Here is a 26,197-nt window from a genome sequence, read left to right as displayed (position 1 = left end):
TATTCCATCTATTTTGTGAACGGGCTCGCTGGCTACTCACCTGGACCTCGCGGGCTACCTGGGGCCCGCAGCCACCGCGTTGGTGACCCCTGAGGTTGTAAATCAATTTGGCAATAACTACGACCGTGAAGAGTTTCTCACATCTCGATGTCTTACATTATAACATGCGGATTCACTTGCGGGAATTGCTATCATTGGCTGAGTATTCAAATCTCGTCGTATGCACCGAGTAATAATTACTTTGTGTTATAGAATAAAAACGACTTTTACAGTTGAATAAAAATTACCGGTCATATGAATACAATCAGGATGAATTAATTCCACGTTTGCAAGTTGTAGTGATATAATTAAGTAAGTGAAAACTATATTTTTAACACTTGTTGCTGTTGTTGTGAATAATTCTTTTGAGTATGGTAAGATGTACTAACGATTATATTTCCAGATACGACGAAAATAACTTACTAGTTATTGAATTTGTAGGAATTCATGAGTTTGCGTGTTTCAAATCAATATGTGAATAATCAACAGACAAGTAACTCTATTTGATGGATCTGAAATAATATTATCTTGATGTCAAGGTGGTCAAATAACATATTCGGATTTCGAGTTGGCGAATTAGCACATTGATCGAGTATTCTCATGATTCTTATCACACAACTAAAGTCAACCTCTGTTCCAGAGGTGTGAAAACAAATAGCAATCGTCAGAAAAAGTCAAATTGTTGGTTCTCGAAACACCGTCGGCTACGGCGCTGTGCCAAACTAATTACCAAAATATTACCTTGTGAGTGATTGGTATGCAACAGCAAGTCATGAGAGACCGTTATGACTGAGGTGTTATCTTGTGAGCGATCGTAGGATTTTCAATTATTTCACACCTATTTGAATATGTGGTAACCTGAAAAGGATTCGGGTTAGGACGGAATTAGGTGACAATTTGTTGGTATTCAAGTCACGCCGGTGGCGGTTCTGTTATTCGTTACTTATTACATCTTACCGACGGAAATCCAGATCTGCGACAAACTGATTACCAGAATATTACCTTGAGAGTGATCGATATGTCTGTAACACCAAATCACGAAAGATGGCTATGTCCGAGCCATTATCTTGTCAGCGATCGCGGGGTTTGTAATATATTTCACACCTATTTGAAGTGTTAGTTTGTGAGCGTGGTTATTGTTGATATCCGAATCCCCGTTTACGCCGGCTCTTTGGCAAACTAATTACAAAAACATTAACATGCGACTGATTCCTAGATTTTGCAAATTAATTCACACCTTTTTGCTGAAAGTACGACATGTCACCGCATCCTATACCTGAGAGTACGTCATGCTGCCGCATCCATAAGAATAAGGATATATTGATGTCTCCGTAAACGTTGGGATTTACTCGAATCGGTCATATATAATAATTTTGAATATACACATTACCTAAGGATCAATCACGTGATCAATATACTTGATATTCAACACCACACGAAGTACGACATGTCACCGCAACTTATAGCCTACCTGAAAGTACGACTTGCCGCTGCGAGTTTACAATACGATATGCCGCCGCAGCCTATACCTGAAAGTAGGACTCGTCACCACATCCATAAGAACACATTACGACATGCCACCGAGAGGGGGGTCTGAAAGTACGACTTGCCACCGCGTGTTTTCCATACGACATGTTGCCGTACCATAAGCCACAATGGCGAATCACGGCCGAGATACTATACTACTGACGTTATCTCTTTTGTGAAGAGCTAGCCTACTTTCTGGCCCCTTTCCCGACTGGTGACTAGAGTGAAACCGCAAGACCAATGTCAGATGGCTATAATGCGCTCTATGAACATACTCAACATTTGACGTCTTGAGGGATAATTATGGTGGCATGAAATCGTATGGCGGGTCGTATGTTTGACACCTCTGCTCTGCGCAATCTTACCAGCTGAAATAGAGAATTGTATCCTATTGTAACGATTATGGCAGTTAAAATGGAATAAGGCCGTATAACAATTAGAAGCATTATATAACCGGATCTAGATCATACCAACGTTGTGCGTGCCAAGGTGGGACATTCTCGTTGAATGTTCATTGCTTGTATCCGACGCCAAGTTCAGTGATAATTGGTACGTGATTTACAAAGTTTCGTGCAAGGAGTTCGTGACAGGGTTGTAACCAAGTCACAAGTTCCCGAGTCACAATTACTACCAATGTGATAGGTAGCCATAGTTCCACAGTGCATGAATTGGGGTCCAACGTAGTAGATGACTAAACCATGTTACATATTGGTATTGTAGTAAACAATTAGGTGACCAAAGCAATTTTTCGTACAACGATAGTTTATATTTTGCCAGAATGGTGCGATATCCATGGAACAACGAGACATAAGTCGGGGTTTAAGAAAGGATGATAACAACAACTTTGCAATGTTGTTTCGATATTTCGATTTTGTAATTTTCATATACCCGGACATATATCTTCAAAATGATGATGACGGGAAGCAATACTTACTTTCACACTTTTAACGTACTGATCAGATAGCTCTTCAGATTTCAATCTCAATTTTAACTGTCTGTTTTCCTAGTGAAAAAGTAATAATAAATTAGTAGTCAAGCATGCCTGTCAACAATATTATTGAAATAAGGTCAGAATATTATCTGAAAAAATATCAACAAAACCTTACTGTAATTGAATCGTGGCGATTAGCACTCACATGAATGAAAAAGTTTACTGCATTATGATAATACTGGTCATCACCTATTTTAGGCAGACAAAGTGAGAGTGCTTTTGGGGTCTGAATCACACTGATTCCGAATACGGCTTTGGCATTTCATCATATTTTCTCTGGTTTGGAAATAACCCATGGGGTTGTTTTGACTAAAATCTAATATTCCCGCTGTATGGCTACACATAAAGCACCCATCCAATTATAATTAAATCTAATTGTTATTTGGACACACTGGAGATAACTTTTAAAACATACTACAGCAACATTTATCTAGTTCAAGACTCGGGGATATTATGTACAAAAACCCCTATCATATAAATAAGTTCGTATATAAAATATTTAAATAACGATGCATTAATTGAATCAGTTTTATGTCATATAAAGCACCTATTATTAATTCAACATAAACATTTGGAACACAATAATAATATTTTATCTTGAAATAAAATTGTTTCTTTAACCATTTTAGCTTGTGGGTAATTATTGAGGCATCCATCGAAAGGTTCTAGCAATAGTCGGCCCTCGTATGCTGGACATAGTATGGTATGGTATGACGTAGAAATTTTTGTTCCATGCTCTTCCATACTTTAAAAGTTTTGCCAGAAACATGACAATCATCCTACTTTGTTGTTTTCAAATTACTTGAAGATCTTCTTTGAGGTACAGAACTTCAATATACAATTAAATATATTCGGTTTCATTTCATATTATATTAGGGTTCATTTCAATATGAATATACTATTTAATTGTATATTTTCAAATTACTTACATACCTAAGAAAATCGTTCACTGTATAGTGTATATGTCATCATCTCAAAATGCGATTCATGACTCGCGCACCCAGGTCGAAATCTATTTGATGACAGCAAAGTTGTGCAACGCGCATATGAAGGAAAATAATATTATTGATAAATATTCCAATTTGTATATAAAAACGAATCTTATTCGATCGCTGTCGCGTTACAACTTGCATTTCGCTTATCGCGACTACCACTCCGTAAACTACGAGGGGGAGTTTCAAAGTCGTAGACTCTGTTGCGGGTACATAATTTTTTATACTAATTTGTTGAACTTCGTAATATCCATTTTAGTCAAGCAGCATTATAATTTTAAAAAGATGTAGTTTTTCTCGGAGATACCTTACTCCATGCGGCCTGCAACACGCAATGTAACATCATGAAATCTGGTTATCACTGACAAAAGAAATAACAGTGGATAATGGACACCCTGATGTTGGCTCATGATGCTTATGAATCACAGATTGGCAGGGAATTGGACATTTGATCCGTTGTCACTAAAAAAAACTAATGACTGTGAGTAAAATTAATTTCCAATATATATTCTAATGGGACAATACCATTCTTTCATGTAATTCCGTAGATGATACTATACTGCTAGCAGTTCGTTTCCTCACTAGATTTACATGTCATGAGCTTGTGATGTGATTCATGAATAATCCTATGTGGATATAATTTACGTTCCGTCATCAATTGTTAAGCAATCTACATCGTTGACGACATATGAGTGAGATGACACGAAAAAATTGGGGATATCACTGGGGTATCACAGGTGTTTCGTTGAATCACAAATAAGTGAAATATAAAATTTCAAAATTGCAAATATATAACATTATCTAAGAGGTTGGGTACCTCCCAAAGTATGGAAAAAGTACCAAATATGGTATGGAAGAATGCTGCTATGGTATGGAAAATTGTCAGTATGGTATGGAACGATTAAGGTGGGTAAGGATTATGGAAATTTCCATTTATATTGGATACCATACCATGCCCTGACTATATGTTCATCTCATCTCCCCTGACACCCATCTATTGTTGTTTTGATGCATTGGTGGACGCTTCCGCTTGATCTTCACTCTAATGACCAAGATGATCAGGAAATGTATCAATGTGACTGAACACGTAGTGAACTTTAATGTTCATGTTTTTCATGTGTAGATTACAATTGTGAACCAACTCTTTGTAGTTGGGCACTTGGGGATTTTCCATAAAGGTATTTTTATTACTTGCTTTATTAAATACACGCATTAAGCCAAGGGTCACCAACCTTTTAGCAACCGAGGGCTACTTTTGCGTAATGATTGAAGCGGCGGGCTACTATTTACTCCCGCCGTCTACCCTTACCACACTGAATTTTCGCTTTGATATTCATAACACTGGGCAGGACTGGACATCATGTTATCTGTTTCTATGCAGTCAGTGGGAAGTCTGGCATTGTATGATATCAACTAGTGCACTGTGCGCTGTAGTGTACTATGTAACTTGACACTGCAATTGTGAGTGAGTGTTGTAGATTTGCATTAATTAAGCGTGTTTCGTGTCTGTTTTTGATGAAGTTCATGTCCGAAAAGGCTGATTCACAACGCTAAGTTGAACCATAGACGCTTGCAAACCTTCATAGCTGCTGCGCATACACTACTGTAATTTACCGTATCAACAATGCACCAAACGTTTGCTGCAGACTGAGGTGGGGTCATTTTGCAGTGTTACAATTTCAATCTCCAACTGTTCAGCATTCACAAATGACAAGATTTCATTATACCGGACAGCAGCAACGATTACAGAAAGTTCGAAACATGGTATACTAAACTGCGTTGAGTCTTGAGTGCAACAGAAACAAGTTGTGTCAAAAGATGCGATACGTAATTCGTATACAATACACTTAAACAGATATTGAAAATCTGCCAGTACTTCACGGCACTCTGACTCCGAATAGTAATATTGTTTACTACTTTGGCATTGTCCTGGACGTCGAGCTATCATAACGGAACCCCCCGCCATTAGTAATTGAAGATATTTTCAAGTGTTTATATATGCTAGTTACATGTTAGTGTGTTTTTAACAAGAATAGCTAAATCAATCAATCTATATATTTAAAAGCTCCCTGGTAATAATCTGACGAATATTGGTAAATGCTGCTATTCCACCTATTTTTAGAACGCGCTCGCGGGCTACTCATCTGGTCCTCGCGGGCTACCTGGGGCCCGCGGGTACCGGGTTGGTGACCCCTGCATTAAGCTATTCTATTTATATTGAATTATAACATGTTATACGCATTCAAATCCGTGGTCCACGAAAGAGAGTTCCAGAAATTATCTGCAAATGAACTACTATGTTATGTGCCTTTACAAACTGCTTCGTTAACCATAATTTGATGATAAGAGGAGGTTATCTTCAAACATCAATTGTAGTAAAACATTTAGCAAACTGGAAGATTTTCCGGATGCATCCTTTTCAAGAGTTATTGACACACTAACAGAGTTATTAGGTTCAAAAGCAAAACCATTAAGGCAGAGAATGACGTAACAAATGAAACAGTATAACTTTGAATCAGTGTGCATCACGATAGTTGGATTCTTGCCCTGCTGTAAAGAAAACATAGAAATCAGAGATACTTCGTATGCCCACTTTCTTAGCCTTGCAAAAAATAACCATTTAAAAGTCAACAGTGATGAGCATTGTATAAGTATCGTAGATAAGCTTTTCAGGGACGAATTCGAATAACGCCATACAACTTTTTCATCGTGGGAGAAAAACCAATTGGCACAAAATTCATTTGCACATAAGTACAATTTTATGGTATTTAGGGTAGGCCTATATGTGTTTTCTAAACCAAAGTCAATCTGGCAAAACCAACGTGATATTACTAATCAGCAATCTTAAAACCCCAAGAAAACACTACTAGGTGTTAAATCATTTTAACAAAAAAAAATTCCGAATTCAATAGATACGCACAGGCTTGAAACGCAACACGCACGACATGTAAGCACTAATATCAATTAAAAAAAAAATAACAGTTGAAAATAAGCGGAAGGAAATTTTAATGGGTGTAAAAAGATAGCGTAACCATACTTCCTGGATTTTCCATTCCTCAACCTTCCCTGATATAGCATATTGCATATGTAGCACAAGCTTATTTCTGTATTTCTCTTCATGTTGTTTTCCTTCTTCACTGGCCTCCTTCCATTGCGATACTCCTTCGTCAAAATTATGAAGAATCTCGGCCGATAGTTTCTCGTACGACGTCACGATTGTCCCTAAGGATTCACCACAAATGCTCTGCGATATAAATAAACAATAATCAATAGACCACTAGATATCATTGTTCAATGGCTATTTTAAAAATAGTAAACGTGTATGCGACGATTTTCAAGTAAAGTATTGAATATGTATACATGAGGTTTTTAAATGCAATGATGAATTGTCTTATACAATATATGTTAAATGGCAAGGCGAGTGGCGTTGTGGGTCGCACACAGTGTCGCAACACCAATGGACACCAATGCATCAAACCAGGATTCTATCAATCTTTTACGCGTAGGAGCTTTATCATCTGGATTCGTCATTGCCGACCTCGTCTTATGAGAGGGAAGTTTCGAAAGAATGGAAATAGAGTTGACATAGCCATAAATCGGCAAGGAAAAACGAATATAGAACGAAATCGAAACGGAATATGGTAAACTATTTGGCAACATCCGTAAATTAATAGCTCTGTCTGCGCCCCACAGTCAGATTTATGGATATTTGGTCAAGTCATTCGTGGTCGTACAAGGTGCATTCAATCGAAAATTGTCAATACCGCTCTCATGATTATGCAGCATTCTAACTAACTAGACCAGTGGTTCCCAACGTGGGCAATATCACCCCTAGGGGCAATTTGGCGGTTCGGGTGGGGGTGAAAATAGCAAAGGGGCGATAGGGGCGAAAACGGACGAAGGGGACGATATGGGGTGATAGCGCGGCAAAACGGCTATATTGGAGTACGGGACCGTAACTGCCGCACCCCAAACCCCCAATTGGGATTAGGGGGGGGGGGCGAGCTCGATGGTGGCCCAAAATTTTTTAGTGAATTAAGATAAATTGTAATGTATTATTTTAGAAATTTATGGTCTCAAATTTCTTTCTCTTCGGATACTCTTCCCCGAAGAAAAAATACGCAGGAGTTATAGAGATGGCCATCTCGGCGTCAGCCATACCCACGCCATGACGCATCAAGACATATGAAATTTCGGGCCATGTAACATGTGACTCCGAGAAGTGTTCTAGAACGAAAAAACTTTGGTGGAAAGGGACTGCCTTTATGCTGACCGACTTCGATATGTATATACGATATACATATATGTTTAATTGTCCATAGGCGCATAAATGGCTGGCGCCAAATGCTCATGTCCTGGCAATCAGAACCACACAAGACAAATGCCATCCCGCGGAGAAAAATTATTTGCCAGTGCAGAAATACCGATTTGAAATCACGTGCGTCTTTTAGTTTAGTACGTATTGGCCATTTCAATATCTTTTGACATAGCAGGCAGGCCACGAAATACTATCACGTACCGAAGTCATTATTTCCACGGGTCCGCCCGAATGTGTTTAATTATTATTTACGGGTCCTACATTTAAAAATGACAGCAATATATATATGAAATTTCCGATCATATTGAACGATCGACATTGTTCGCGCTTCACGCGACTAACTAAAGAGGTATCTGATAGGGGGTCTGAGGGGCAAATCCCCCCAGAAATATGATTTATCACCCTATGGGGGGGGGGCAAGACCAAAGTTTTTTGGGAGAGCTGAGGAAGTACTGTTACGGTCCTTTCAGAGTCGAGTCGGGAAAATGACCTTTTTTTGGTCAACTCACAAAAATTTAGTGGGAAAAGTGTAATTGCGAGGTCGAGCCGAAAAGTTGACTTTTTTTAGTTAACTCGCCGGTGATTCCAGTTTGTATGCCCATTTTTGATTCCCAACATTTGTGGGGGGGGGTGGAGGTCGATGATCGGTGTGGAGCTTGAAAAGGGGGCGATGGGTCGAAAAAGTTTGGAAGTTTGGGAACTGGACGATCAATCAAACAATAACTTACTACTTTTATCAGTGACACCAAACGATTGTAATTTACATTGTAGAAAGAGGACTATGAGGTTTGAAGCGTATATGACGCGAAAATGAGGAACGATGATTTGGAAGAGGAAGTTGCCTTGTACGCTTGATTTCACTGATGAAGTCTGTCCTAGAATCCAATAAATCGTGTTAGTCAGTCGCCTTAACTAACTGTGTACTCGCCGAGGCGTACAATATTAGCATAAAGACTGGGCTCTGCCGGGCGACCCGAAGCCTCAACCAAGTTTACTGAGGATTAGCCTAAAAGCAACATTTACACTTGGAACTCTAAACACAAGAACTCTGAACTCTGCGTGGCGCCAGGAAGAAGTTGCCGCACTTGTGACTGACCTCAAGCTTGATGTGTTGGCAATGCGCAGGCATTATCATGATCCAGTCACCTGCCAACCAAGGTGGTGTTGGAGGCGTCGGTGTAATCATGTCCCGGCGTTTCCACGCTGGGGCAAAGATTTGCGTTATAACCCGCGGAATTATCACAGCTAGCATTCAATTCCGTCGCCGCAAACTGCTCCATGTGTGTGCGTATGGACCTACATCTCCGAACACCACTGCCTTCTACGACCAACTAGAAGGTATTATCTCTGCCTACCCGCAACGCGACATAACCATGCTGGTTGGGGACATGAATGTCACGTTGGCCGAACGCTCACAGCGAGTTCGCTTCCCAGTTGGCAGCGAAAACAGCAACTCTGAGGATTTCACCAATCTACTCGACCGCTGCGACCTCATTCCTCTCAACGCCAACTTCTCTATGAAGCCGAAACGCAGGACGACATTTGACGGTATGCGCCAACGCAACACACGTCTGGATTATATCTGGTGCAGAACTCCCGCATGGCACCACTTCACGAATTGCTGATTGTTGCGCATGCTAGCGATGAAGAGTGACCCTCGCATGGTGTTGGCCACGCTTCGTGAACGCCTCCCGTTCTTCCCGAAGCGTACACCAAAAGAGCCCCTGCCACATTGGCTTGGTCTCAAGGACGCAAATAAGATGAAGACTTTACCATGCACACACTTCACGCCCGCGAGATCCAAAATACTATACCGACCGCCTTTGCGCCACTTGTGGCAGCAGTCAAGGAATCAGCCCGTGAAGTGCTCAGGTGAGGCACATAGCAAGCCACGGCACGTTTTCTCCTCGGCGTCATGAACGGTGTCCTCGAAGGCGGCCCAGTGCCGTCCGAGTGGCTCGAGAGCGAAACCGTGCCTATATACATGAAAGGCGCTGCGAGTGACCCAGCGATCTACAGAGGCATCTCCCTCATGCAGACCGCGACCAAGCTGTTCGACCGATTACTGCTCTTTCACATACGCGATCAAGTATCTACCAGGCTCCTGAATGTCCAGAATGGATTTTGACCATCCCGCGGTGCAACAGAGCATATCCTGGCACTGCGCACAATATTGACACCTGCCACTCACACAAAAAGAATGCTGTGGCTGTCTTTGTCGACTTTGCGAAAGCCTTCGACTCGGTCTCGCGATCAACCATGGCGAAGATCCTCAGATTCTACGGAATTCCCGAGGTGACAACGTACGCCAGTATGGCCCTCTACATTGACACACGAGCGCGAGTCCGAACAGATGACGGTCCAAGCGGAGATTTTACCACTTCGGTTGGCGTGCTTCAAAATGACACCTGGACACCATTATTGTTCGTGATCATCCTTGACTTCGTGCTACGAACGGCCTTCCGGACAACTCGGACTTATTTGAATGGCGGCCACGGCAAGAAACGCATACGTGTACGACTTGCGAGGCTATCCAGGTAGGTATTCTTGCCTACGCAGACGACCTCCCCTTGCTTGCCCCGAATACCACATCAGCACAGCCCCTCATCAACCAACTAGAGGCCACCGCCGCTCTTATTGGCCTCCAGATCAATGCCAAGAAGACTGAGGTCCTGGCCATACCAGTTCTACCGGAGAACGCGACACCAATTCAACTGGGAGAAATCAGGCTCAAGAATGTAAAGAATTTTGTACAACTCGGTATTGACGTCGCGGACTCTGGAAAAGCACTTAAGGCGAGGCGAGCAAATGCCTGGGGCGCGGCGAGACGGCTACATTGTTTCTTCCACTCAAATGCCTCACCCCAGCTCAAGAGCTGCATTTTCCGTGCCACTATCGAGCAGGTTCTTCTCTGAGGAATAGAGGCACTAACGCTGGCAGAAAAGCTGGCTAAGACGCTCAACGCTAACTGCGATGCTCTCCTCCGCTACGCACTCGACATCCACCACTCAGAGCATTACGCAAACTCACAAAACCGCCAGATGCCGTCTGCTGGCTGCTGAACGACGCTTCCGCCTTGTCGGTCATCTAGTGCGGCATCATACGATTAACCAGCCGCAGCCGTCATCAACCACATTCCGACGGAGCCATGGCGCAGAGGTGGCTGGAATAGAACCAAATGACGCTCAACAATAGAGGCCGAGCTAGCGCAACGCGGGCTATCGCTCGAAGACGCCCACGCTGGAGGCGCTTAAAAAGGACCCCAAACTGATTATCTTGATGTTCTTTAGTTTCATGTTATTATTTGCCCTTTTTCTTTAAGTGAAAGTCGATACATATATAGAATCCATGCAAAAACGTGAACCTGAGATAGCGTACACCAGGGGTGTCAAACTTAAATTACATCGTGTGCCGGATTAAAATTTCCAAATTGCCCGCGGGCCACACCAGTGAACGGATTTCAAAATGTTACTTTGTGCCTTTTATTTTTATCTGAATACTATATTATTAGGCACATATAGATAATTTTAATTATAAACCGTAATTATAATTATGAACCGTGGCTCAATGCTATTAAAATAGTATGTTGCTGCATCGCAGTTGACATGGATATTATTCTAGCCAGTAGCGACAACTTTATACGCAAACAATGGATTTGATAAATATACAATAACGAGCCAATTGAATACAGTTATCATCCGCTTTCTCAATGGAGGTAACGACGATTTCATTCGGCATAGCCTACTTCTATGCTCCTTCAATAATAGTCGTAATCTGGCGTTAACCCTCTGTGTCAGTTACGAGGAATACAAGAGAGTCATCGGTAAACGAGGACGTTAGAATTTGGCTCACATATTCAATCACGATTCGTGTATCACTAGATTCCGGGGACCTTTTAAATCGGAATCGACACAGCAGTGCGACCATAGATACATGAATTATATTTGTCTAACTAATATATTCTTCATGTAGCCTATACAGATAAAGGTCCAACTTTAGCGTTTTCACTTCTGCGAATAACTACTTTTTCTTCCATGTTACCACAAAACTCAACGTGCACTTTTATCTCTCTCGGAATTTCATGTCAATGTCTCAGACTTGTTCCAAGTGGTTACCAGAGTAAAACCAAAACGCCGCAGTCAGGTGATTATGTTTTGGCCTGCGAACATATTCGACATTTTCTGTCTTGGGGAATATTTAATACAATTATATCTTTCAAACATCTCAACATTTGTTACAAATGTGCTGTATTTGATAAGCATTTTATAGTCAGAATGGCTTCGCGGACCGGATACGGTCGGCGGGCCATATGTTTGACACCCCTGGCGTACATATGTATATCGGGATGCCAATAAATTATATCAACACAAAAAGTGTACTCGATAGTGTAGTGACTGTGCAATATGCTATGAACAAAAATTGTCGGGAGTATGAGGGGGTTTATGGGGCATTTCTCCCTCATTTTCTGTCCAGATGGGCGTTATGTAAAAAGTTAGGGAAATAATGGTCTAACTAAGCGAACGAAGTACGACTGTTTCAACCACTACTTACTGACCTACTTGAGTCGATTTAAATTTCGTAAGTTCTACTTCTATTTCAAGTAGTTTTGGGTTAATTTTCAAAGTACTACTTCTTCCCGTATGTGAGTAGGTTTTTGCGTGGCTACTTCTACTTCTCCATGAGTAGCTATCTGGACTGCTTTGATCACCACTGAAGATATCTCCATACCATATGTACAATAGCCATTTTTGCTGAATGAATGGCGTGCTACTGTGGGCATTTCATGTTAATCTTAGGGGATTTAATAATTTAGGAGCCATATACTTGTATTCGCTAGATGACGTATGCTTTATGAAACATCCTGGTCTGGTCTAAGGGAAGATTCTGGATATAGCTGTGATTAAGATACTGTTTGTATCAATAGTAATTGGCCCACCGGACGTTCCCCCACTGTATCTATACCGATCTTATTGGGACAATATCTTATTCGTGCTACTGTTGTGTCGTATTATAATTTGGATATAAGGAAATTCGATCAATTGGAACTCCAAGCAATATACTGTTTCTACCGTACTTCCAGATCCCGTATATTTACATCGGGAAACTTGTAGGACGTTGCGGCGCTGTAAGTTGAAGGAAAGATGGCTTATACACAGGCCGTGTTATTTTTGGCATTTCGGGAGCCAGATGCCAAAACTGCCAAAAATAAAAATTTGAAAATGCCAAAAATAACTAATTTTTGGCATATGCCAAAAATAACACAATCTGCCAATAGTGTATTTCTTTCATGGTGTTGTGTTAACAGGACCGCATTACAAGTGTGAAGGGCAGGTTTTTTACTCTATGGGCCAAGCCCACCCATTAGGGGAGAAAGCATGGTGTCCTAAATGGTGTGGGCACAGCGAGATTGAACGGCTAACTGCATTTGGTTTACGTCACACTTTCCATTTGTCCAAAGGCAATTTTACGGCCATTTTTAACCGGCTTGCCGAGCGCTAAATTTGATAAAACGGGTATCAATGGAAATCTGCCGCTGTACTGATTACTAAAATATAAATTGTATTCTGCTCATGCATCTGGAACCCCCAAATTCAACTAAGATTTTTGCATTGTGATCGAGTTGAGCATTGTGACACAATAAACAGTCCGGCTATTTCTGAGCTGCAGTCTCGTTTCGCCAGACAGTCTTGTTGCGTTAATGTTCTTAAACAAGCTAACCTTCCCAGGACTCTTCCATGTGAGTTGGTAATATTAAAGCCATCTGACGTGACAAAAGTCCTGCTAAAATATATCGGTAGACTGATGGAGATGGGTTGGTCGCGCTACAAAATAGAATGTGTTGAGACACAACACAGGGAACTCCTGGAAAAGTATCGGGAAGAAAATTATTTCCGCGATGAGATCGATGGCACTAGCGCAGTGATCTCTTTTCATGATGCTTGGAAGCCGGTTCTGCCCTACGAAATTTTGAAGCTTTGAAAACCTTTTGTGGAGGACTGGCAACATTCTTTCCCTCAACGGCTACTGTTGAAGCCGATATTTCCCAGATTCGTTGGACGAAAAATTAATTCAGGAGAAACTTTGCTGACCTGAGTTTGGAAGCACTGTTACAGTGCAAACAATTTAAGTCTATTCAACAGCTGTAACAATCAGGAGTTGAGCGTGTTTGTTAGGCTTCTCATTCTTTTTGCTTTATTGGCACCGATTCCGAATGGATACTGCACATTTTGTGGTTTTGTTTGATATTATTAACCTATGTAATCGCTAGGTTTTTTCTTCTTCTTATTGTTTGTTGGTACTTATTATAAGTGGAAGCTGCACATTTTTTGGTCTCTATTGATAAACTGACCCAAATAAAGCGTTTTTATGACTAATTCGAGTCTGAAAATATCTATTTAGAGGTCGATGCCAAAACTGCCAAAAATAAAAATTGAAAAATGCCAAAAATAAGCTATTTTTGGCAGTTTTGGCATATGCCAAAAATAACACGGCCTGCTTATACAGAATTATTAAGGCAATTCAGCGATCGAAACAGTATATACAGATAAAGGTCTGGTGGGGGAGTATTGGAATACACTGAACGGCCGGAAGCGGAATAGTAACACAGGATGAGTACCGGTATAGAAGGACAGGACAATTCCATATTGTGTGGATTGGTGCCGGTAATAGGTCTTGCTTCTTTCATGCTGATGTTTGAAATAGGGACACAGTTCTGTGCAAGACAACAGTACGTTGGTGTACTCTAGTTTTCATATTGAATCCTGGTAAAAAAGGAAGAAATCTGCTAAGGATTCTGGCATTGGCCGCAATGATGTTGATTCGAGGAATTCTACTTTGGTGGGTGAGGATAACGTAACTCATTGCCGAGGATTACAAGCATGGCCACACCGTGATATCGGGCAGGAGAACTAAAGGAACCTCTCAAGTTTTTGGAAACATGAAACAAGAGTTTTACTTCCGTGTCAAATGGTTATTTCTAGAGTGCAAATGTTTGAATGGCCTGATAGAGTATAGGGACAATCAGGATTATGTTTCCAAAGAATATTTGGACATGCAATGAGCGTTTGCTGTATTGCAAGATTTTTGGAGTGATCTTGAGCCTCGTCGTAGGCAAGAGGAATCGAAAGCATTTTCTTGTTCATTCGAGGATATACAAGATCATGTTACACAGACTGGCTACGACGCAAAGGATTATTTGGATGAGTGCAACGACCAGTAAAGTCGACTCAGCCCGCTCAAAGACGGAATAGGTTCGCTGTACTAGAAGATTTGAACTCTCATGAAAGAGAAGCTGTCCTGCTGGTTGAACAAATGAAACGGGTGTACGAGCAGAAAATCAACGACCTGTTGGCTCAGCATCAACGAGACATGCAAAGACTAATTAATGGAATGCGGAAGTCGACACCGAGTAGTGTACAGGATAACATTGAAAATGTGATGGACAGAGCTCCTAGTAACGACGGTGCCAATGTGAGCCATCATGTTGATGCAAATTTGGATAAGGTTCAAATCGGAAGGTGTGTGAAATCTGATGAATTTGTCAACGTTAAACGCTTCGTCATTTTTCAGACGCATGCGAGTATAAATACGGACAATGTTATTCATATCTCCAATTGGCGAATGATAAAGGAAAGTCTTATTGCACTCTCATTATGTCAAAATCGAGAGCTGCACCATTGAAACAAGTTTCAATTCCAAGGATGGAAATGACTGCAGCTGTGCTATCAGCGAAGATAAACAGTTCTCTCGCTCTTGAAAGGTTATCAAAGGCAGGAATGACCATCTTTAAAAACTTGCAAAGTGAATTATTTCATGAAGAAATAGAACGTCTCGCATATTCATCGAAGTCGAACGTTTATGTTGTGAAGAAAGGCAGTGCATTGTACAAAGCGGATCCTTTTTGGACTGTGATGGTTGATGGGTGAGGAAAAAGAATCAGTGATGTGCAGTTTTTGGAACGACCTATCCAATGCTTCTCGCTGCAGAAGTTAGTCGAAATATATTGTTATTATTCATGATGATGACTTTCCGCAAAAGTCTTGGGAATTCGGAAATTGGGAATCTCACACTCGGTTTCGAGTTCGTCGGATGGACTTACGCGAAAGGCCAGGATACGTATCGCTGACCGTACTATCGAACTATCCACAAATTCGTCGTGCTTCTGGCTACAGATGAATTTAGCGGTGATTCAACCGACGGCAAGCCACAATGGACTAATATTTTACTTAATTTGCAAAAAGTTCTTTGTAATTTGATAACTTTTTTTTGGGGGGGGGGGTGTTACTGCGGGCATTTTATGGTAATCTTAAGGGGTTCCATAATTTTGGAGCCATACTTGTATACGCAAGATGGCGTATTCTTGACACTTTCTTGTCTGATCTGAGGGAAGATTCTGGATATAGCTGTGATTGGGGTACTGGGTGTATCAAAAGTAATTGGCCCATCGGACGTTCCCCCACTGTAGCTAACGATCTTATTGGGACAATATCTTATTCGTGCTACTGCTGTGTAACATTATAATTTGGATATAAGGAAATCTGATCAATTGGAACTTCGATCAATATACCGTTTCTACCGTACTTCAAGATCGCGTATATTTACATCAGTAAAGTGATAGGACTTTGCGGCGTTGTAAGTTGAATGGAAAACAGCTTACAGAGAATCATATAGCCATTTCAGCGACCGCAACATGGCGGGACTTAAGGTTGTGAACTTTATAGGGTCCGAACGATACACCATATAGCGGGACACTCTTAAAATCTCAATTATAGGTCTTATTCGCGTCCTCTTCGTCAATATATCTATCGATATATTGTTGCGTACCAATAACGAATTGGATTGTATTTGAGCATGTAAGGTCCAGGTTTCGTGTCAGACGCAATGAATCTTGGAATGATGGTTTCTGATCTCAAAAAATTCAAAAATATCATGCATCCAAAAATGTATTCAAAGATAAAGTAGATATGTAAATTGCATCATCCAATGGTTGATTGCGAGCAATGGTTCGTGGTTAGAAATTCAATTAGTGGATGTTTCCTTCTAATTGTGTTGCAAGCTTTTATAATTTATGAACAGATTTGTAATATTCTGACCTGTATTTTCTCAGAAAATTCGTTATACGCTTGTTCGTACTTGTCTTCGTACGCAACTCTTTCATTTGCCTGTAATAATAAACCTATATTACTATATGCACAAAAGAGCAGAAGAGTAATGACTCGATTACTCGTAACGATAAATTTCTTTGGTGTATTTTGTAGTTTTGCATACTTTGATTGATAGTTATGGTAAATCCGCACATTCTGTCAGGTCAGGGGTCACCAACGCGGTGCCTGCGAGCACCAGATTTATAGCCCGCAAAACTGTTCTAATAATGGATCGAATAGCAGCGTTTACCAGTGAGCTACACTCTAAATCGAAAGCATCGATTTAGACACAAAATTGTGCATTCAAAGATGCAATATGGGACAAACACATCAAGTCGACCCAAATCTTTCGCCGAAGTGGTGTCATAATATGTGCAAGTCCACACTTCATCAGATAAAGTTACGAAATATGTGCTTCTGCTCTCATCTTATCATCTGTCGCCGGCTTTGATCACTATGAAAGAGTTTACGTATACATTTTAATAGTCCGGTAAGTCCCCGCACGAGTTGTGAGATCAGTAAGATTGAGAGGGATTGTGAGGTCGACGCTGGAAACGCTGCTGAAATGTAATCGTAATGTCACTGGTAAATGACCAGATCATCCAGGGTAAGGTACGGTACACTCGTGTGCCGATCATGACGTCATCGGTAAACCCAATGACCCTGGGCTCCGTTTGCTGGGTTATTTGCAGGGGAGCAAGATATAGATTCTCAAATGATGCAGCATTTCTATAATAGATGTTGAACGGTAATAACGACTCTCGTGTAGGTAATGCGTGCTTTTAGCCCCGTTTACATATAGCTCAGAAGCAATGTTACCTCTAATTTTGACGAGTCTGCAGCAAGCGCTCACCTATTCACTGCGCGGTCCCTTGGACAACAGTGCGTAACCACTAAAAAAAGGTCATCTCTTCGGATTTTTTGTGCGCAACTTATAATTTATGTGAGCAGAGACCGTGTCAGCTCAAATCAATTGCACACATGCGTACCTAAAAGGGCACATTGCTCAGGAGCCATGAAGTGGACTGCTGTTTCATCAATGTCGCTCCATTATTTTAGTGTGTCGCTTTCTTGCATTTACTAGGTTTTGTGAACGTTTCTCTTCTCATTTTATTTACCTACCAAACTGGCAGAAGAAATTGATCATTTCAACCCAATTATATATAGCATTGTTACAACCACATGATTGTCTGACTTGACTATGACTTCCATTGTATTGCGTTTCCTCATCATTGATCATTGATATATCAGCAGTATAGCAATGAAGAAATCAATCAATCAATCAATCATTGTCATCACCATGTAATTTTGAAGTACGTTGTTTAGTAATCGTTAGTGTTACCTAGCTATTATCAGTGCATTCTGCTTTTGACTGTTGACTGAATAAACATCTCTATATTTCTCTATTGCTATCCCTCTCTCTCTCTCTCTCTCTCATTCTCGCTTGACATCTCTTGGTAACGGCGGGAAGTCAGTCACGGTCAAAGGGTCAAATTTAAATGGAGCGACAGGTCGCAGTACAGTGACTTTGTGGATGTGGATGAACGTGTCGCTAATCTCATCATAGCGGAAGGAATAAAGAAGATGTTGATTGCGTACGGCATTACGAGAGAACACATTGCTTTAATAATTGAAGGTAATTCGTTCAAGAATATCAACATGCGATTGGTTATGATTACCGGTATGTTGTCAAGAGGGTTCTTACAGCAAGCAGCAGTGTGAGAAATATTGGTAGATTGCCTTTTAGATCAACTTGCAGTAGCATCGAAACTGAGTTTCAGAATGTCAGTTAATCCTCTAACTTGATGCAATATGGGTTTACAACTAGAATTCTTGACCAAGTTATATAGATCTTGCTTTGCAGTTGACTCACTTGTTTTTCCAATTACATGACATTTTCATTGGTTGAAAACATGACATTTCATTCATGAACCTATTATAATAATTATTGTTAATATTATCCAGTGAAATAAATCTTATTATATTCATATCAAGTTCCCTCTATATAACACATAGAAGTGTGTGTACAATGTGCATGCTTAGCTCACTACATAGCTGCTTTTATAGTAACACTTTGCCTTTGTAATAGATCAGAGCGGGGTTTCAAATTATTCGTTCCGAGGAGTGTCGAAGCGAAATACTTCCTACTCATGACGAAATATTTGGAGTAGAGCTAGAGACAGATGAAGAGGTTAGTATTATTTAACTATTCTAGAATGAATTTATTAATTGGGATAATCCTGTTTATTTTTGTTGCAATTTTATATATTAAAGGGGCACTGCGCTCTAAAAATGATGTGGTCTCAAATTGAAGGTAAAAACGACCAAAAATTTTTGGCCGCACCCATTTCCTTCAGAACGCCACCGTAATGGAGCTGCAATTTATTTAAATTTCTACAAGACCAGCTGCCGCGGCTGCTTAACCCGTTACATGGCACGATGTCTTCATCGTCGCACTTGCTCGACGCGATAAGGCGGTCACACAGAGAACGAAACTTAGACACATTTCCTTCATAACATCGGCTGACAACTATCTAAAATTCTTTCTCTGCGTGACTGCCTAATCGCGTCGAGCAAGTGCGACGGTGAAGATATCGTGCCATGTAACGGGTTAAGTAGCCGGGGCAGCTGGTCTTGTAGAAATTTAAATAAATTGCACCTCCATTACGGTGGCGTTCTGAAGGAGTGGCCGCGGTCAAAAATTTTTGTTCGTTTTTACCTTCAATTTGAGACCACATCATTTTTAGAGCGCAGTGCCCCTTCAAATATTGTTGTGTCAGAACTCTTGCCTTCATATCAACCGGAATGCAATAAGTGGAATGTCCTTCAACCAAATCTTCTACATTATTTATATTTATTTGTAGGGAAAAGAACCCGCTGCGGTTATACTCCTGATGGAGTTACGAAATGCAGTAACTGAAAAGAGAATCACAACAGGATAACGCGATAACGCGATAAGCGATAACGCTTTATCAGGTGAGTTGTAGGATTTGCTGCTTCCTTAACCTGGTACTGTGTGAACAATGAACATAGAAGTACCATAACGCATGTTGAGTTGGTTCTAATTCGGGGGTCTGTTAATTTCCAAGTTGCGCCACAAACATGTGTTCTAATTCCGGGTCTGTTGAGCTCAGATGTGTGCCGCCAAAATGTGGCACAATTGTTTTTGGGTGCTGAAAATATGGTGGGCCTATGTTTTGATTGACGCTGTTTACGTTATGGCGGTGCAATAAACACTCGAACTGAAAAAGGTCTCCAAAAATAAATGTTTAATAAATGCTTTTCAATTACATCATTCTTTTTGATAAGGCTAAATCTAAGTTAGAAAGAGCTGGTGCAAATTCGTTTTTGTCCCAAACCATGGAAAATCATTTCTGCTGCTAATGTAATTTTTGGTTTTCCTGACTTCGAGACCATGAGGATGGCTACCATGGATATAGTGCATAGAATCAGTGAATGTGAACATAATACTTGAGTGCCGTTCCAAAAGGAACCTGTATGATGGTATACTGATCAAATCTGAATGGATCATTAAAGGTTAGTAAACTTATGATTATGTGGAAAAAACCCATACATGTCAACGACTAGACAGCATATCGTGACGACAGAATTTGCTATCACTTGTTTCCATGAGTTAAGCTTGTTAAACCATATTGACAAAAACCTATATTGACCTATTCCGCTCTATTTTTATTCAATATTCATTATGCAGAAGTCCCATAAAGGCATTTCTACATTATCTAAATCTTGTGCTTTCAATTCACACATGGATTATTGGCAATATAATTTTACTTAACATATTTCTTTCAATTCCAGGCCCATTCAGTCGAATTAACGGCCACAAAGCTGAGTCCTCGACATCTCGTACTAGCGCACCATGAAAATGGTGACCTGCAGTCATGGATCGTGGCGAATGGCTTCCGCATAAAGGGATCGTCTCACAATAAAGCGACACCATTTGAGATGGTGCTGGATCTTCTCTATTATGTTTGTGACCCCACATATCCAAAAGTTTTCCAGATACTCTCAATTTTACAGTATGTCCTGATTGAAGACAAAAATTTGGGTTTCAATTAAACAAGCTTCTCTGTTTTATGAGCAGATTTCAGAAATCCCAGTAATTATTTTGATTTCGTTTGCTGACTTGGACAACTATACAATTCTAGTACTAGTCTAGTTGTCTAATTAGAGTGAAAAAAATGTGTAGCTAAAATTCTGATGATGCTCTAATTTTGAAAAGAAAACTAGCTATAATTATAATTCTACTTTAATTCGTGAAGTGCTTCGTCTCTCTCATTCGAATCTAATTTGTGAAAACAACTGAACCTATAATTCTAATTGTACTTTAATTTGGAAAAAACAGTGTAGCTATAGTTCTAATTCTACTCTATAATTTGAAAAAAACTGTTACTATAATTCTGATCCCACTCTAATTTCGAAAAAAAAACGAGCTACAAATCTAATTCTACTCTAATTTGGAAAAAGCTGTGTAGCTATAAATTATGATGCTACTCTAATTTGTGAAATGTTTCTTTGCTCTCAATCGAATCTAATTTAGAAAACAACTACCGTATAGCTATATTTCCAATTCTGCTCTAATTTGAAATAAAAACTACCTCTAATTGGATTCTAGTCTAATTCAGAAAATATACTGCAGTAATTATTCTGATTCTACTTCAATTTTTCAAATGTTACTTTGCTCTGATTCGAATCTAATTTGTGATAACAACTGTGTCGCTATACCATAATTATAATTCTACTCCAATTTGGGAAATATTTTTTGGATCTAATTAGAATCTAATTTGTGAAAACAACTGTGTTACCATAATTCTAATTCTACTCCAATTTTTGAAATGTTTTTTTGCTCTAATTAGAATCTAATTTGTGATAACAACTGTGTCGCTATGATTCTAATTCTACTCAAATTTGGGAGATATTTTTGCGTTAATTAGAGTCTAATTTGTGAAAATAACTGTGTTGCTATGATTGTAATTCTACTCCTATTTTTGAAATGTTTTTTGCTCTAATTAGAATCTAATTTGTGATAACAATTGTGTCGCTATGATTCTAACTCTACTCCAATTTATGAAATGTTTTTTGCACTAATTAGAATCTAATTTGTGATAACAACTGTGTTGCTATGACTTTAATTTTACTCCAATTTGGGAAATGTTTTTTGCACTAATTAGAATCTAATTTATGAAAACAACTGTGTTGCTATGATTGTAATTCTACCCCAATTTGTGAAATGTTTCTTTGCTCTAATTTGAATCTAATTTGTGAAAACAACTGTGTTGCTATGATTGTAATTCTACTCCAATTTTTGAAATGTTTTTTGCTCCAATTAGAATCTAATTTGTGATGACAACTATGTCGCTATGATTCTAATTCGATCCCAATTTGTGAAATGTTTCTTTGCTTTGATTCAAATGTAATTTGTGGTTGCAACTGTGTCGCTATAATTCTAATTCCATACCAATTTGTGAAATGTTTCTTTGCTCCAATTAGAAACTAATTTGTGAAAACAACCGTGTCGCTAGGATTGTAATTGTTTCTTTGCTCTGATTCAAATGTGATTTGTGGTTGCAACTGTGTCGCTATAATTCTATTGCTACACCAATTTGTGAAATGCTTCTTCTCTCTAATTAGAATCAATTTGCGAAAACAACTGTGTTGCTATAATTCTAATTCTACACCAATTAGTGCAACGTTTCTTTGCTCTAATTAGAATCTAATTTATGACAACTTTGTAGCTGTAGTTCTTATTTCTATTTGGAAAAGCTTAAATTTTTTTAATTGTGCAAGCTAGAAATTCACACATTTTCGTCTGCAAATGAATGTTCTGTATTCATCTTTCGTTGCAATAAAATCTTTTTTGAGCCTAAGCTGAGTAAAAATTCATGGATGGCTGGTATTAATTTCGAGCTCTGCGCAAGTCAGCATGAACACACCACCACAAAACACAGGATAGCCAGGCACACATCGGCTCCAGCACGTTGTGTGGTAGTTAAAAAAAAAACCGGATTTGGCATGTAATTTTGCGTTCCTCCGCACGCATTCGAATTTAGAGTGTACTATATAAATGTAGTGATTGATTGAATTAGCTTCTTTAAATCACAATAACAAGTAATTTACAAATGATTGTAGCTCGTACCACATACATATTTTTGCGATGTTGGTGTACAATCCTATCTATTACCCCACTAGAGCTTGCTAACTCGTAAATCAATGAGAACTTCAAATTTCCTTCGCGCTTCACATGATTTACTGTACTCAAATGTTTACTTTTTGGTATGGGGACCCTTAGCGCAAACACAAAAGATTACTCGTTATTTATAAAACAACTTTGGCATTTCAGCGACGGTCAACCAATACCAAGACTTCGTTCAGCTTTTAACAGTAAATTCATATTTATTGACTCGAAGAACTTTTCGCGTGCCTCTTATCAAGAGCAACCGGCACGATAAAGGATACAGAACAGAGATGGATTCAAAACCAAATGGCGAATTGTACGTGGGACGCACATCCCAACGCTTGCTAGAGCGTATCAAACAGCATGTTCCTAATGGGATAAGATCGGCATCGCAGTCTCCCGATTCTGAAAATATCACTCAGCAATGTAAACAGAAACACGCATAAAAATCCCAATCGTACAGTCAAGTGTTGGCATGCAGTTCTTCAATTGGCCAGCATTTGATCGACAACCCGTCTTGCGCCTCAAACTATTCAGACGACATATTTTCAGTTTTATCCAAGGGTAGAACCATATTTCATTTAACAGCTTTAAAATCCACTTTCATCAAACTCAACAACCCGGTCCTTGGTCGCCAGAAAGAATTTTTGTATAATCTTAAAATCTCACACTAGTTGTTGTTGATTAGCTATTCGTCCGTATTTCTGTACAATTTTTTTCTGTGTTGCTGCATTGTCTCATTGTATTTGTATGTTATTCCTCACGGGCACTACTTCTTGAAGTTGATTGTTGCTATATACGCCGCATTGTTGCTATGGTTGAATTTCCATTCATGTTATTTATAAATTTTCATTATTGCGTCACAATTCGCCATTTGGTTTTGAATCCATCTCTTTTCTGTGTCCTCTATCGTGCCGGTTGCTCTTGATAAGAGGCACGCGAAAAGTTCTTCGAGTCAATAAATATGAATTTACTGTTAAAAGCCGTGTTCAGCTTTTGTACCACCAATCAGCTACTTCGTTCAGCCAACATGCGACTTCGCGAAGTGTGTTACCCAATAAAACCGCACTCTACAGCCGCGCGGAGTGTATAATCAGACTCAGCACTCCTTGAGTCAAGCAACCACCAGAAAAAGTTGAAAATGAGTGATGCATGTTGACAGAAACCAATAATTGCCAATTGTCCTTGGCGCGGAATAGTGATACGTTTTTTATCATTATCCAAAGTCACCAACTCCTTCAGCTCTGCCTGTAAATCTTATCACGTGGTATGAGAAACGTTGAAAAATTAATAGCGATATATGCAATTACCAATATTTTAGACAAAATTTCCAATCTGAATATGAAATTTTTTTGAGCCCTGCGCTACTACTTACAGTTATTCACAGGCACCATATGAAAGTAAAACGTGCAGTACTGGTTGTAGCAAAACGTTGGCAAGGAGGGTTTATGATCATATTGGGACCCAAAAGCAACGTCTTTTGGGGAGGTGGGGGGATGGCTGTATGAGCGGACGAAGTACTGCTTGGGCCATGTATACAAACATAGTGCAAAAAATCATGATTTCTTGTAAAATGTTAATAACTAGCTACTTGAAATGACATGTTTTGATTTTACAAGACTGTCTTAGAAGTCTTACCGCAATGTGATCCCTTCCCAGCGCTATATATGATATATGAATATCAAAATTAAAATTCAGTCTGGTACGGGTAAACGGCGGGAGTGAATAGTAGCCCGTCGCTTTAATCAGTACCCAAGAAGTAGGTCTTGGTTGCAAAAAGGTCGATGACCCCAGTTTTAGGTTGTTATTTGTAATTTCATAACTATCTAGGACAGTGGTTCCCAACCTTTTTGTATTCATTCCCCATTTCAGATTTATTCCGAGCCTTCATTCCCCACCAGGACCAGGACTCATTTGCTCCTGACATGCGGTCTTGTTTATCCAGGCAGCATTGTTTCGTCACAATGCCAATCTCCATAACAATGAAAAATTCGAGGCTAATTGTGGAGGTTCCAGGGCCACGAGCGGAATAAAATTTATATTTTCGTAATCAGTGCAGAGTCAGCCATCGATTGATACCCGTTTTACCAAATTTAATGTTCGTCAAGCCTGTCAAAAATGACCGTCAAATTGCCTGTAGACAAATGGCAATTGTGACGTGTTTCAATTTCACTGAGGCGTGAGATTTGCTTGTGTCGACACCATATACAACACTATGCTGGTAGAATATTGGAGGGAAAATTGCCTCATCAGGGAATGACTGTTGTGATGACTGGACATAAATGTGGTACGGTACAGTGGTTCCGTGAATTTATAAATATTGCTCGTTTATTTTCGCACTGGCTTGGCGGTTGCTAGCGTGTAGTTGGTAGTTATTTAATTAAAAAATGTCATGCTTATCGATAAAGATTTTGTTCGTATCAAAAAAGTACTGATCCGGCTATGGCACCGGCTATGGCTCCGGCTCCGACTATTGCCAAAACTGAAAAAGTCCGGCTGGATATCCAATCCCACTACGGTCCATGATTCACCGTAGTTTGTACGAATACGTCCTGTTTATCGTATGCATTTTCCTTTCACCATTACTTTACTGTATAATAACGACTTGGTGTAACCATAGGGAGAATTTATAATTTATTTTAATATTACCGACTCCTTTCGGAGATTGCTCATACGTCCTGACAGCTCGTACAAATATTTTATCCGATGTGTCTTTGATGACTCGAGAACAGAATTTAGATTTACAGACATCAATCCTTTTTTAAGCCGGCTGATGCATTTTGCCTCAACTTGCGAGGGAAGCATATGGTCATCTGTGTCGTGTTAACAGCAGCAAGGACTCTGTCCTGCTACATATTCATGTCCTCAGAGAAGTGAACCCTTCATTACGTCTTTGGAATCCGTGATAGCTCGAAGCTGTAGCTGATGAAATAATTATACATATTTAAAATATATCAAAGTTTGATTTGATGCAAACGCACACGCGTCTAAAAC

The 26,197-nt window shown here is 39.8% G+C and overlaps 1 protein-coding gene and 1 long non-coding RNA gene across 2 annotated transcripts in view; one reads left to right on the top strand and one right to left on the bottom strand.

The window, feature by feature from the left end:
* Positions 1-23,714, top strand: part of LOC145434526 (uncharacterized) — a 369,322-nt gene extending 345,608 nt beyond the window's left edge. Inside the window, exons 2-5 of the long non-coding RNA XR_013913443.1 lie at positions 18,522-18,646; positions 19,100-19,201; positions 19,875-19,986; positions 20,827-23,714. This is a non-coding gene — a long non-coding RNA (uncharacterized LOC145434526). The remainder of the gene's footprint in view (positions 1-18,521; positions 18,647-19,099; positions 19,202-19,874; positions 19,987-20,826) is intronic.
* Positions 1-26,197, bottom strand: part of LOC145433928 (uncharacterized) — a 108,509-nt gene that overhangs the window by 62,334 nt on the left and 19,978 nt on the right. The window contains exons 8-10 of the mRNA XM_080311186.1: positions 16,960-17,028; positions 6,587-6,793; positions 2,501-2,569 (exon numbers count right to left, since the gene is read on the bottom strand). Coding sequence (XP_080167312.1) covers positions 2,501-2,569; positions 6,587-6,793; positions 16,960-17,028 — 345 coding nt within the window. The remainder of the gene's footprint in view (positions 1-2,500; positions 2,570-6,586; positions 6,794-16,959; positions 17,029-26,197) is intronic.

This window comes from Botryllus schlosseri, chromosome 1 (genome assembly GCF_051294905.1).
Source record: "Botryllus schlosseri isolate E-star chromosome 1, Bs_hap1, whole genome shotgun sequence".
NCBI classification, from domain to species: domain Eukaryota; kingdom Metazoa; phylum Chordata; class Ascidiacea; order Stolidobranchia; family Styelidae; genus Botryllus; species Botryllus schlosseri.
This window is presented reverse-complemented; position numbering and strand designations above follow the sequence as displayed.